This window comes from Panthera onca, chromosome C2 (genome assembly GCF_046562875.1).
Source record: "Panthera onca isolate mPanOnc1 chromosome C2, mPanOnc1 haplotype 2, whole genome shotgun sequence".
Taxonomy (NCBI): Eukaryota; Metazoa; Chordata; class Mammalia; order Carnivora; family Felidae; genus Panthera; species Panthera onca.
The window spans coordinates 136,742,992-136,758,525 of NC_138347.1; the positions used below are offsets into that span (position 1 = coordinate 136,742,992).

The window sequence follows — 15,534 nt, forward strand, 5'->3', positions numbered from 1 at the left end:
TTAGTCTCAGGAAGTGATCTTGACCAACATAAAACAATCTTTCTAACTAACCAAGAATCATCATGCTCAATATTAAGATAATGAGGTGTTATGAGTTGAAATATATTCTCCCCAGATTTATATGTTAAAATCCTGACCACCAGTACCTCAGAATGTGACCTTATTTAAAAACAGAGTAATCGTGGGGTGCCTGGGTGGCTCAGTTGGTTAAGCATCCAACTTCAGCTCAGGTCATGATCTCACGGTTTGTGGGTTTGAGCCCCACGTCATGCTCTATGCTGACGTGGAGCCTGGAGCCTGGAGCCTGTTTCCGATTCTGTCTCCCTCTCTCTCTCTGCCCCTCCCCTGCTCATGCTCTGTCTTTCTCTCTCTCTCTCAAAAATAAACATTAAAAAAAAAGAAAATAAATTAAATAAATCATTAAAAAAATAGTCATTGTATTTGTGATTAATTAAGATGAGGTCATACTGGAGTAGAGTAGGCCACGCATCCAATGTGAGTGGGGTCCTTACAAAAGGGGGCATCTCACACAGGAGAACACCATGTGAGGGTGAAGGCAGATATCAGGGTGATACAGCAGAAGCCAAGGAACACCAAAAATTGTCAAAATCTAGGAGAGGAGCCTGGAACAGATTCTCCCTCACAGCTCTGGAAGGAACCAACTCCCATCAATACCCTGGCCTCAGACTTTCAGCCTCCAGAACCATAAGATGATAAATATCTGTTGTTTGAGCCATCCAGTTTGCGGTACTTGTTATGGCAGCCCTAGCAAACTAGCAGAAGGAGAATGAAGATACAGAGAAGAGTTTTGTGACAGCTCTTCAAATATTTGAAGGCAAATCTGTTTGTAGCTAAGAATCACATGGTTTATAAGTCTCCTAACAGTTGGTGAAGTCTGCGTAATATTCAATATTCTGCTCATCATAGATCAATTTCATTAGCGTTGAGAGAATCATATTACTTGGGTCATCATTAACAATAGTTCAGTTCTCCCTACATTTACTGAGACCCCCCTGGTTGCTTCAAATACAGAACTGAATGAAAGGTCCTAGGCTTTGAGAAACAGCCTAATGAAGATAAGAGACTGGGGATAATACAAGGACAAAGAACACTTCTATGTTTGCTGATCCTTTTAGAACTCAGCAAATAACGTGACATACTCACAAAGAGAAGGAACAGCTCCTACAACTGCATTGATCTCAGAAGAAGTTGTCTTATAGTGATTAGAAACTTTATCACTTGGCCTCAGAAGTGTCCGGAGAGTCTTTTCCGAGCTCCCTGGTTCTTTTAAGACAGTATCTTCTGGCTTTATCAGGAGAGTTGGTTCAGATTCTTCAATATTAGCCTCCGCAGGGTTTGCACAATCTGGTTTTCTACCTTCAAGCAAAGAGGGAAAGGCGGGGGAGTTGGGGGGGGGGGGGCAGGGAAGTACAGGAAGAAATTACTACTTGGTGCTTACTGCTCTACAGCAAAATCCATTTTCCTGGTTAGTCCCTCCTTGCTGGTGGAGACAGAGACTGGGCTGATGGAAACCCTCCACTGAAGCCAGCGTCCCACTGTGGGAGAACAAGGGCAGGCTGATGACATATATGGGAATCCCAATGTGGCCTAAGGTTTCTTCTTGCCACTCCACTCACTTTATTCTAAAATAAAGCTTTTAAATCTGAGAGACCAAATGAAACCATGGAACCTATTTCTCCTTTAAAAAAAAAAAAAATTAGAATTTATTTTCATATTTAACTTGAACTACAGGATTACCAGAGTTGTTTCCAGAGTTCTCCCCCAAGGAGGGAGGGAGAAGACATATCGGGGTTGTAAATTCCACACATACCTGATGGTGGCAGGGAACCCCATATATTGCAACATTTGGACTGGCAGTGAGAACACAGCGTGAGCTCAAGAACCGATTATATAAATAATATAGGGTTAGGTTATATACCTCCTTGAATCAGTATATAAAAGAAAACCCTGAGGTAAAACTCCAATTCTAAGACTGTCTTTTTGAAGATTTACTTTACTGAGTCATTCCGAAATTTAGGACTGAATTCCTGACACAGCTTTTTCACAGACCTGGTAGCTACACAGCCAGCACTAGAGGGCGCTGTGGTCTTTCAATTTCTAGGAGAACTCTCAGGGTTCTGGGAAAGCCCAAGCAAGGGTTGCAAAGGCAAATGGAACCCCAGTATCAGATTGGTGAGAACCATGGCAAACCAGAAAAGACATGCCTATCTAAAGTCTGCAGCCCCTATTCAGCTCCTGCCAATTGTTGCCATCAACACTTTCAGACCTTGTGTTCCAAAACCTCTAATGCGGTCCCTGCACCCCTCAAAAGGCAGAAATCTGGACAAAGTATGAGAAACAGTTTCTCAGAAAACTGTTTGAAAGCTACTGCCTTATTAACTAACTGGAATTTTTTTTTTTTCAAAAGTAAAAAAATAATAAATAAAAACAGTAACTTGAAAGAAAGAAATGAAGGAAAGAAAAGAAAGGAAAAGAAAAGAAAGAAAAAGAAAAGAAAAGAAAAACAAAGAAAGGAAGAAAGAAAGAAAGCCACTACCTTAGAACACTTACCTCTTTTCCTCTAGAAGTCAACAGTAATATAGAATTTGATATAAGAAAATTCCTGTCAGGGGCACCTGGGTGGCTCAATCAGTTGAAATTCAGTTGAAACTTGATTTCAGCTCAAATGGTGATCCCAGGGTTGTGGGATCGAGCCCCACGTCAGGCTCTGCACTAAGCATGGAACCTGCTTAAGATTCTCTCTCCCTCTTCCTGTGTCCCTCTCCCCGACAACCCCTACTCACCTGTGCTCACACTCTCTCTCCAAATAATTAAAAAAAAAAAAAAAATTCCTGGCGAAACATTCCTGAGCCCTTTCTGACTAAACCACTGGCCACTATCTTAGAAAATTCTGAGAAGGTGAAAAATTTCAAGGACTCCATTGAAAATGGCTGATGAAGTCAGAACCCAAAAACCAAGAACAATTTGAAAATCTGGTTTCAAACCAGCTTCAGCCCTCGGCCACTACTCCATGAGTTGTGCCAAGAAGAAAATAAATCTATCACCCCTTTGTATTTCTGAGAGCACGAGGGTAGAAATGTTTTCCATAAAATCTTCATTAGGCAGAGAAGAACTTCCTGCTTTCCTTGTGGTTAGAATAGAAAGGCCATCTCAGAAACCCATAAGGGGTCACACATCATCAATAAAGCCCCAAATTTGGTTTTGACCTTGCAGGAAGGCATGACCCAGAAATAAAAGTGAAAACAGTAATAACTTCACTTTTTAGAGAAAAATATTCCAAGAGGAGATAAAAAACGTAAAGTCTTTTAAAAAAGTTAATCTTCCTTAATAATCAAGATTTGAACATTAAAGCAAACAAAGTATCATAACAACTAAATTATAAGAATGTTTGAAATAATACTCAGTGGTAGCAAAGTTAGGGTCAAACCTCAAAGATTTTGCTGATACAATCACAGATTGGTACAATCATTTAGAAAAGCAAAATGAAAATACAGAGTTCTTCTGGGACAATAATAACATTCATAAGAAATGAGATATAATTAGAAACAAAGCTTTTTGAGTGTTACCAATATTACTTTCAAAATATCTGGAAACAACCTAAATTTCAAAGAGTAAGGAAATGGCTTAGTAATTCATAATATATCAGCATGAGGGAACTGAAAATGAAATTTACAGAAAAGTTTACCATAAAACTATTTCTTAATTCCATAGAAATTTGAAAGCTAAAGTTTAAAAAGTCAAATAAAAATGGTACATTCACTGTGATTTTAGCTATATTTAAAATATACACACATGTCCATATACATAGTATATATGTCTATCAATATATGGTTAGTGATGTAGGAAGTCAATGTAAGAAAATGTAAAAGAAGAAGTGTTCTTACCTCAAATTCTATTTTACTGTTGACTTTTCCTGGGGGAGGGGAGCTAATTAAGACAATGGTTTTCAAACAGTTTTCTGAGGAACTGTCTTTAGTGTTTTAGGTCTCTGTGTAGACTGTTTTGCTTTTAATTTTTTTCTTCTGAATGAGGAGTACATAGTTCCAAATTCAAGAGATACAAACACCTAGATTAAAATGTGAGTCTTGCTGCCACCGTGTCCCTTAGCTACCTGGTTCCCCTTAAATGTCATCAAACTCTTTCCTGTCCTTCCACAGGTATTCTATGGATAAACAAGCAAATAATATGTATGTATGTGCATATTTAATATTATATATTAAAGTTGACAAGAGTCAAGCTTCTAGAAAAGTAAAAATATAAAAGTCCATTGAAGAAGTTAGCAAATCTTCAAAAATTAAATACCTTTAATAATGACCCTCTCTTCATACTCTTTCAGAGGCATTTTATCTTTCCAGTTAAGAAAATTTGCAAACTCTAGGTAGTTAATCAGTCCATCTTTATCCACATCACAGTAGTCAAATAGCTGGTCCAGGAGCGTCTCATCTAAGTGCAAGCTGACCTGATCACAAGCCTCCCGAAGCTCAGCTTTATCTATCGCCCCGTCTCCATTCTGTTAGACACAAATCAGAAAAAGATGAAGCAAGCATCATCTTTAAGAGCAGAGTATGCAACATCTATTATTTCATTTAAGAAAAAAAACAGATCTATCACATAAATTCAATGAATTTATCTTATTATTTTACAAAAGAGCAGGCAGTTATTAAGGTAAGTCTTCATTGTGTCATCCTAACATGCGCACAGTAATTCCAACCCTGGTTGGAGCAGGGTGTGGCTCAGAATCTTTGTTCATTCTATTTTAATAATTTTTTTTCCAAATACTTTTTTTGTTTAAATCACGTTGTGGTAGGGCAGGTGTAACCATGATTTGTGCTTGACATTTCATTTAACCAACATCTTGTGCTTTTGACAGCTTTCTACCATTTCCCATACTTTCAAAGTTTTTTAACACCTCTGGTGCTCAGACAGCACTAAATGGCCCTCCACTCCACTCTCTGGTAATGAGGGGAAATTGGGGAAGTAATTGTAGGCCAAGTGCACGGAGGTACAGCAGACAGTTGCCTGCTTGTTGTTAACATTCCTATGGGCAAGAGGGACATGCTACCAATCTGGCCCATTGTAACAATTAGCACTAAGATTCATCCTGGTAGGGGAAGCAGGAGAATTTCCACCTTCTTCCAGACAACAGCTAAAGGAGTGCCTACACTGTGTGTGGAAGGAGGGAAATTTATGAAGGCTATGGGCAGGAACCAGCTGGTTTCCCTTGGGAACCAAAGGGGCAGAACACGTAATGCTTGGTAAGGAGGAAGGGCAAGAGCTGAGACGTCTTACCACTCTGGAGACTCCTCCTGGAGTCTATCAACCCTTAAGTCCATTTGGAGAGGAGAGTAAAAGGTCTGAGTATTTTTGCAGTGCGTCCTAGCTGCTATAAGGGAGCTTTGGCCCTCTCAGAGACATTTCCCTGAGACAAACTCCCAAGAGGTGATAAATGACTCATTGACTAGTATTCAGCTCTTACGCTCAGGACTGGGTTTACAGTGCTGATGAAGGTGATCCCTGGAGAATGAGGAACTGACCAATAAACTCTAGATAAATTCCTGCAGTCAGATCCCTAGTCCTGGAAAACATCCCTGATGCCTGTGTTGAAAGAGAATGAGAATTTAAAACATATTATCTCGACAGGGGGGCTGCAAATTCCCTGGACTAATGTAGACTACTTTATAAAAATCTCTGCTGCAAGCCCAAGTCAAACAAAAATGTGAACCCCATAGCCCTAGCTGAAAAGCTATGTAGGATATGGCTGTTAAATCAAAACTGAAACAGATGGTGCCAACAGTGATGACTTCAATGCCCAATATAGGGATTTGCGTGGAATGAAAACTTTGGTGGTTTCATTGAGCTACATACCACTCAAAACTCAAAGTGAATGTTTCTTATTCACCCTCTCTGAGTCACTCTCTCCCTCTGCACCCTTGATTCCTCCCTCCTCCATGCCCCAACCTCAACTACTCTAAGGAGAAAGATGACTAGATGTGGGACCAAGGTCTCCCTGTCCCCAAGGGAGATCAAATGCCACATTCATCTGTTCAAGTAAACTGCCTAACTTCAGAGGGGTGAAGTCACGTACTTTTATGGCCTCTTCGGATATGAGTGCCAAATTGATCATCCTACTCAGTCTCTATGGGGAGGAGATGTCTGGATTCAGCTAGTGGGGTGTGGGCAGGGTTTGCTCAAAGTGGAGAAGGAAAACTAGCAATATATTATTTCTGTAGCAGAATATATTATTCCACTACTGAATGTATAACTGGTACTGATGCTTTACATGTTTGTATTATGAATGAGCCACAAGTAGAGGATGCTAGTACCTTTGGGGTCACACAACCCTAATGACCCCTTTGAGTTACAAGTCTCTGTGACTAATGATTTTGACACTTAGAGTCTCTGGGTCTGGTTTACTAACATGCTGTGGTTTTTAACCTCAATGAGAGCTATGGAGGATCAAAAATGGACAGTCAATCTACTCAGTGGGCAGAACTCAAGGCTACTCTCATTCCTCTGGCCAATATTCCCCTTGATGAACCTGTTATATTTTTACTGACTCTTGGACTATTGCCAATGGCCTGCTTATTTGGTTTGCCATTTGGAAAACTACAGACTGGAAGATTAAAAATACTTCTTTTTGAGTCTGAAAACTATGGTAACAAATCATAGCTCCTGACTGAACCATGTGAGTAAGTCATATAGATGCCTATGATAAGGGTCCCTTCTCTGCCCATTCTCAGACTGAAATCAAGCTTCTGACTGAGCGTAAATCATCCACAGTGCCACCATTGCTGCCTGGATCCATTGTTGTACCAGACACGGCGACACACCAATCATTACAAAGAAAACCACTCCACGTCTCTGAGGCAGAGGCTACCACACCACATGCCTTACTATGACTCCTGCCAAAAGTTGGCCAATCTGTCTACATGGAACCTGTGTCCCCTCTCAGAGCTGTTAGTGGTGCATCACACTGTTGACACATTTTCAAGCTATGGAGTTGCTATTCCAGTTTAATCAGCCAGCTCCAGGCACAAGACGATGGCCCATGAAACTAATCTGAGTCTTGTGTTTTGCTTTCTGGACCATTTTCAGCCTGACAATGGTGTGTCTTATAGCAAAAGTGTTACTCAACAATGAGCTATTGGTCAAGGTATTCAGTGAACCTTTCCTACACCCAACCATCCATAGCCATCTGGTAGGACTGAGCTTTGGAATAACCTTCTCAAAAATTGTCTATCTTCCTCACCAGCTTCTGGCTCATGTCCAATGGGTCTCATCACTGAATACTGCTGGCCTTAAAAGGAATAATGTCATCTCAGCTACTTCCTGGGTAATACTTAGAATAAAGGGATTTGGAATGATATAGACCTATTTTGAAAATTTGGGACTCTGCTATGACCATGATGAGTCTTTTTATTTCCCTTCTAGATTTTAAATTTCTGAAGTCAAAAGTCTACACATAATCTGGAACAATGTCTGATGTACAATGAGAGTTCAATAAAATAAAGAATTAATCCTCTAAGCTAAGAAGATTCATTCAGGAAATCATGGCTTGTTTATTCTGTTTCGTTTTGTGTTTTTCATTAAACTAAATCTGGGCATCCAATCATATAAGATTCAAATAATCAAAAATTATCCTACAGCTGTACCAGGAAGACCCACATCTTATTACCCTCTCAGAAAAAAAGCTCCTCGAGGACACTGAGCACTACATTGTACATATTAAAAGTTAACTATTTAAAAGGTATATCAAAATTAAATAATTCTCAGTAATTTCCTCTCTGCTTAATTTAATTTTATCATAAAGAATGTGCCTGGTGGTTCACTAAGATAATCAACAGCTATTAAGATGATCGTCTTGCCTATAATTACATTTTAAATGAAGAATTTTTAAAAAGCAGAGCACCATGTATTGTGGTAGATTCTCTTATTTGTATCAGTGCTATCTAAATTTACCGCACATGGGGCGCCTGGGTGGCTCAGTCGGTTAAGCGTCCGACTTCAGCTCGGGTCATGATCTCGCAGTCTGTGAGTTCAAGCCCCGCATCGGGCTCGGTGCTGACAGCTCAGAGCCTAGAGCCTGTTTCAGATTCTGTGTCTCCCTCTCTCTCTGACCCTCCCCTGTTCATGCTCTCTCTCTGTCTCAAAAATAAATAAATGTTAAATATATATATTTTTTTAATAATAAATAAATAAATTTACCCCACTATAATCTTTGTAAGATACTTGTATTTGAGTCAAGTTTAAAATGTACTTATTTTAGCTTACATATTTTAAGTCTGAAGATTCATTTTTAAATTACCTGTAAATAGAATTTGTCTCTGTTAGAAACCAGAGAAACAGTTGAATGCTTACATTTTCTTTAAACACAACTTTGCAAGAAATGCAGTGGGTGACTGATTGGTGTTTGTCCCTGCATAATTGGTACAAATATAAATGAGACAGTTAACCCACTTTTTATTCATCAGTACAACACAGGCACACAGACCCCTAATCTAAAAAAAACAAAGAAAATGAATGGATTAAACTGAATAAGCCAATGAGTAATCAAGATTTTTTTTAAGATAAAAAATGTGAAGTGTAACTTTTCCAAAACTGTGCTCAACATTGGAAGGGAGATATAAACATTATCTTTTCTCTTTGAGATAAACTAAAATCATTCTGCTCAGGGTTTTTTCTTCTCAAATCAAAATTATGATGCGCTGCATCATTACAGGTTTATTTAGGAGCTTTTATTTGTTTATACTGGACTCATTCTAAAATAGTTTGAGGCTGCCTAGAAAAATGAGTACAATGAAACAGAGCCCAAAAAGTGAGGAAATCAGAGCAAAGAGAAAATAAAGATGGACTAAAATAAGAAGAAACTGGAATAAAAAGAGTACACAAAATGTATGCTGTAAGATCATGTTCACAAAACTAGATGTGTGTTGTTGAATTGGCTCTGAGCTTCCTGGAGGCCAACTCAAAAAGGTATTCACAATCAGTACAAAATTCATGCTTCTCATGAGGTAAAAACAAACCAGATACTTAAATAAAACACAATTATTTCCTTTAGAAAGAATGGGTTTCTCTATATAAAGAGGATGCGTGTGACAAAAATAAATAACAGCCTCACTGGCATACTAATAAAATTGTGCCATATTTCACAAGAGATTTGCACAATAGTGCACTTTCGTATAAGCCAAAGGCAATGCAGCTCGGTAAAAACAATCCTGTGATGGCCTAAAATGGTGTGAGGTTATTACGCAGCCCTAGCTTTATCTGACTTTTTCAAAGGCTACAATTTAGAGTAGCTTGAAAACTGAATGATTTTACACTCTCAAAACTGAAACCACAACCGCTCCCCCAGGGGAGAGACGTTCTACGTCTGACTTGGACCTTGACAGCACTACGTGTACATACTCAGCTTTAGGTATAAATGACCTAGACCCAGGAAGTCTTCCCTGGGGACCTAGGGTGCCACCCCCTTCCCTTGCTCCCAGCACAGTACAGTTAAATCTGCCTCAGCGGTTCTCAAATTGAATGTGTATCAGGGCTGCAGGGCTTGTTAATCAAATTGAATGTGTATCAACCTGCAGGGCTTGTTAAAACACTGTCGCTAGGCCCCAACCCCGTGTTCCCCAATACGGTAGGTCTGGGGTGGGCCTTAGATTGTGCATTTCTAACAGGTTCCCAAGTGACCCTGACAGTGATAAAAGAACCACACTTTGGTAACCACTGATCTACTCCAGGGGTCAGTAAACTTTTATCGCCAAGAGCCAAAAAGCAAGTATTTTAGGTTTTGCAAGCTATTCAGTCTCTGAGGCCCTATTCGGCATCTATAGTGCAAAAGCAGCCATAGAAAATATTCAAAATAAATTGGCCTATAAAACTATTTATGAAAACAGGTGGTGGACTGGATTTGACCCATGGGCCTTAATCTGCTGACCCCTGATCTACACCAACCTGCCAGAATCTGTAAGCGCATGCATAGTCCCAAAAGTTCTGTTCAACTACTGACCTTGTCATAGTGCCTGAAGGCTGCCAGCAAAGTGTCAAAGTTCTGGTAGTTAACTTTCTTCAAGTGATGTCGCACTGCTGCAGTCAGGGCTCTCTGTCTATCCTTGCCTCGAAGATATTCACCCGGAAGTCTGTTATGGATGAGATCACCAGCTCCTATTAAAGAGGGAGAGAAAAAGTCTTTCATCTGAATTCAGATAAAGTCTGTCAATATTATTCCCATCCTAAAAGAGAGAATGATCTAGCAACTTCTTTGAATGAAAAAACCTCACGCCTAACTCTGATTCTATTATGCAGTGTGTTAAAAACAAAAACAAAAACCTTGTATATGAGGGGGACAAAACATAAGAGACTCTTAAATACAGAGAACAAACTGAGGGTTGCTGGAGTGGTTGTGGGTGGGCGGATGGGCTAAATGGGTAAGGGGCATTAAGGAAGACACTTGTTAGGATGAGCACTGGGTGTTAAATATAGGGGATGAATCGCGGGAATCTATTCCAGAAATCATTATTGCACTATATGCTAACTAACTTGGGTGTAAATTAAAAAATAAATAAATAAACTTTAAAAAATCCTTGTATATAAAAAAGAACATAAAATAACTGATAAAACTTCATACTTCTGACAAAATGAATGTGGGGGGAGGGGATTCATCAGCCCTCCTAGGTTGTCTTTCCTAAGATTGTGAAGCCCTTGCCTATCTGCCTCTTAGCAAACATTTGTCTATAATGCTGAGGATCTGAAAGTGGGGCAGATTCCATAAGGGACCACTCTATATGCCTTGAAGTTAATAAACCTCTGGGATCCCTTGTAAAAATGGAACTCAAATTACCTACTCCCTTCTAATATGAATTTCCAGTCTGCCTTCATTCTGCATATCAAGTTTCCATTTCTCAGCCCCGCTTCCCCAGTACAACCACCTACACAGGAGACCAGCCCTCATCACAGTTCCATTAATTGAGTCCTGACCCACAATCCCCTCAGTTATCTGGAAGTAATAAAGCCTCCAGTCTACCTACTACATGCGCCCTAGACCTAGACCTTGCTTCCACTTATCCTTCGTGACTTAAAGGAACTTCCCCAGATTATGACACAAAGAAAGTACAAACATACACTCTGCCTCTAAGCCCCATTCCTTGTCAGAAAATGGATTCCTTGGATGTTAATGGTGACAGAGATCAGAGTACAGTTGACCCCATTGCTTCAGATGCGATGGCTTGGTGGATGTCACCAGAAGGAACCTTTTGCCTCAATTCATGCCAATGCCCTCCCTTCCTGCTTTCTTGGGGGCAGGGTCGTGTTGGCAGTTGACTGTCATAGCCTAGATGGAATCATTCAAATCACTACATTGGTGCAGTTCGCAGCAACTAGTATTTATACCTGCTCTGTGTAAGTCCCTATATTAGGCTCTGTCAAGGGTCTCTTTTAATAGGTACTCATTGCACCTCTGAGATTCTTACTTACTATAAAATCAGGCGCTAATCCCACGTATTCTGATAAAAGTCATGTTTTTACGGGTAGATATGGGTGAGAAGCCTGCAACTAAGGCTGGTTCCAGGAACTTGGCAAGTGCCTCAGAACAAAGTCATCTGAAGTGGAATCAGCTATCATCGGACCACCCTGAAGTGGGCAAAGCATAAGTGGCTTCGTGAGAGGAAATCATGACAGTGAAAGTGATTTTTGACAGATAAGCATGGTTTCTTCTGTTCCTCCACATTCCTTCCCCCTGATATAAACCCTGTGGGTGGCTCTTCTGTAAAACAGAGGTCCTCTTTCCTCCATAAGATGGCTCTTGATTGAGTTTTTACCTTCAGAGGCCTTCCCTCTCCATTAACATCCAAAAGGAACATTTGAATGATGGTTTTTTCCAACTCCACCTGGTTTTGCCACTATACTCTTCACTAGGTATAACCCCTGGTGAGTGATATATATGCTGATATCTTCTCCTGGCCTGGCCCTGAAAGAATATTTTATGAAGCTCATGTCAAATCACTTGCAATTACTCAAGAGTCATCTCTAAAGAGCTGAAATCAGGAGTAAAGTTCCGGCCCCGAGAGACCGTGACCTGGCTACCATTCCACGGCCGTCAGAAAAGCCAAGCAAGCTCTTTAATTGTGCTCTGCCTGCAACCAATTCCCATGATGCCGCACTGTCCACTGGTCTTGGTTCTGGTGCATACTCGGACCTGGGCACAACCCTTACACGCTTCCTGGAAGCATCTTTTTTTTTTTTTTTTAATTGTTTTTTTTAACGTTTATTTATTTTTGAGACAGAGAGAGACAGAGCATGAACAGGGGAGGGGCAGAGAGAGAGAGAGAGGGAGACACAGAATCTGAAACAGGCTCCAGGCTCTGAGCAGTCAGCACAGAGCCTGACGCAGGGCTCGAACTCACGGACCGCGAGATCATGACCTGAGCCGAAGTCGGACGCTTAACCGACCGAGGCACCCAGGCGCCCCAGGAGGCATCTTAACATACCCAGTAACTCCAGGCCTTAAGGATGAGACATTCTTTGCACAGCTGCCTTTATTTCCATAAGTAAGTGTAAAGGAGAAATTCAGGCCCAGTAAAGAAATCAGTAAGTCCCTAGAAGCAGGAGCTTACTGCAGAATAAATGCTATTCGTTGACCCCAACAATGGTCACAAAAGGTGAGAACCTACAGTTAATCTGTGTCCACCCATAAACTCCAGAAAAAGTCCAGAGAGGACTTATCAGTCCCCTTTCACAGTTCAACTATGCAGCACCAATGCTGGTACTGATATTTACATCTTTTTAAAATTATTAATGTCAGTGTTCTTCCTTTTCATTTTGTAAGACTATCCTATTCAATTTGTAAGGATAACTTCGATCAACTATTAGGAAATTTGTCAGTGCTGTCAAGCTGTCAAAATGATAAACTATGTGTTGGATTCACCAATTCATGCTATAAATATTTGTGAAAAATGTACTGTATGCTAGACCCCGGGGATCCAACAGAGAGCAAGATGAAGCACCCACCAGCATGAAGCCTGCCCTCGAGTAAGCAGAATTTACCATGATTACCTATTTACTTTTCAGGCTTTGATGCATTTCCTAAATCATCTCTTAACCACTCTTACAGGTAAGAAGAGCCTCTAAGACAGTTAGGCATACATTAAACATGCAACAATTCATCTAAAAAACAGACCCAAAATACAATCTCCTAATTAATGTGATTAATGTTGGTCGAAAACACTATTGCATAAGCTCAATAAATATACATCTTATTTGTCAGTGAGTGGGCTTTAGCTAAAGCCTTTTCAACAGCCGTTCTTCAACTTGAGTTTAAGCGTACATAAGAGCCTGCTGGATCAGCACGTCTGGGCACAGGTTCCAGGAACCTGCATATTTCATAAATTCCCTGGGTGATTTTAATGCAGGTAGACTGCAGACTCTTTGAAAACCACTGATACACGGCCTAATCCTGACAAGCTTTAGCCTAGTCTTGCCTTTGGATATCTACCGTACAGATGGCTCAGAAAGAAAGACAAAATCCTGGCAAGTTTCTTCTGCCACTTTATGGATTAATCGATTGATTGGCTGGTCGGAAGAGAGTGGTTCTTAATTATGTGATTGTAGAGTAGAGTGGTTTCTCAAACTCGAATGTGCCTACAATTCATCTGGGAATATTTCAAAATGCAGTTTCAGATTCAGTAGGTCTGGGGTGGAGCCTGGGACTCTGTATGGCTTAGAAACTCTCAGGGGACACCAACATTGCCAGTCTGCACACCACATTCTGAGTGACAAGAGCCTCGTCCAACGTTTGAATTCACCAAAAAGCTGCTTCGCTCAACTTTCGCGTATTTAATACAGGCCATATTTATTTTCTAAATAAAGTTCTGAGCCTTGACTACACTTACGGTATTCATTCACAAAGGCTTTAAACTGTACATATTTCAAACGTAATATGAACATTTTTTTCTCTCCTGTGCTACAAATTGTTCTCATTAATGTTAATGTAATGTTTTAAGCCTTTAAAATTAGAAGCTTTGAGGGAAGGAGATAGTGAATTTAACAGCATAACTTTGTGGGGATGTTGCTGTTTGTTTTTTAAGGGGAAAGTTTGTGTATTTACCATACTCCTCGGCACGGAGACAAGATCCAAACGTGTGGTCTGGGGGAACATTCATTGTTTCTGCAATACTATCAAAGAAAACAAATCCTTTAGTTAAAACACTCAGCACATGGCATCTCTGGAATTTAGAATACACTTGCCATATGTTTTTAATAGCCTATATTTCTCCTATAACCAAACGATGAAGATCAAACAGAAGTTCTCCAAAAGATCTTCTGTCCAACCTCCCGCTTGCATTAGCAATGGCTATATATGCTTTCCCTGGCCTTCAGAAGCCCAGAGTTAAGAAGAAAATTAAGAACAGACTCAAAGCAGAATACGGAAATAGAGACAAACAGGCAGACAGACAGACACAGGGAAGAGAGAGAGAAAATGTCACATGATAAATTAAATTTCTAATATCCCAGAAATAAAGCTTTACACAAAATTCTCCCTCCCTTTTCTCCGAATGCCCTCTTCATTTCAGAGGACTCAGCACTTTCCTTGAACCCCAGGCTCTACGGAGTAGAGTAGAGTTCCCTGATTAATACGAAAGATGACTTTTTAAATTAACGGATAGCACCTAACAGAAAACAAACCAACATTTACCACAAGAGCACTGTTTAAATCCCATCCAAAGACACTATCAATTCAAAGTTAATTATTAACTTACGGATCTAAAACTCTTCCAAGTTGATGTTGAAACTTTTCTTTGAAATCATCAACTCTCTTAGATACAACCTTAGCTCCTCTTTTCCTATAAAATTAGAAAATTGTCAACCTAAGTATTCTTGGTTGCCAAATACACATATGGTGAGGAATACCATAGTATCATTTGAGTCATCAAAACATACATCCAGTTTCAAAAAAAAGCTGTATGCTAAAAAAATCTGTATATGTTCATTCTTCTATCATTTATATTCTATTATAAAGAAAAGTTTATAGTAGAATATAAAATTTTGTGTAAAGAATAAGACAAGCAGATTTAACATTTTTTTCAGTAAACACAACCAAGGTGTTAATATCATTATCACAAATGCAACTCCTAAAATTTCTAAGTTTAAGCAACAAATAAATAACCAAAGAATATAAATAGATAACTCACATCTAGTAAGCAAATATATGGAGAAATTATGATACTCTCCAGGAACAAATATATAATAAAAGAATAACAAAGTGGCACTTTTAACATAGTACATAAGCAAATATAGAGACAGACAGACAGAATACCTAACATTGGTACAACTTGCAGTAAAACACTTGGTAAATGCAAATTACTGTAATCTTTTTGGAAATAATTTGGTAATATGACCCAAAAAGCATAAAAACGGTCATTCCCTTTTATCTGTATCTGGGAGCCAATCATAAGAAGATAATCCACATAACAACTTAAAATGTGGGAAAGTTTTATATATATATATATATGTATATATGTGTAT

The 15,534-nt window shown here is 39.5% G+C and overlaps 1 protein-coding gene across 2 annotated transcripts in view; it reads right to left on the minus strand.

The window, feature by feature from the left end:
• The window catches only part of EFHB (EF-hand domain family member B), a 48,743-nt gene that overhangs the window by 3,893 nt on the left and 29,316 nt on the right, over window positions 1-15,534 (minus strand). For both annotated transcript variants that reach the window (XM_078432397.2, XM_078432396.2), the window contains 5 exons: window positions 14,769-14,852; window positions 14,117-14,184; window positions 10,025-10,179; window positions 4,324-4,531; window positions 1,165-1,377 (listed from right to left, as the gene is read on the minus strand). In XM_078432397.2, the coding sequence (XP_078288523.2) occupies window positions 1,165-1,377; window positions 4,324-4,531; window positions 10,025-10,179; window positions 14,117-14,184; window positions 14,769-14,852 (728 nt within the window). The remainder of the gene's footprint in view (window positions 1-1,164; window positions 1,378-4,323; window positions 4,532-10,024; window positions 10,180-14,116; window positions 14,185-14,768; window positions 14,853-15,534) is intronic.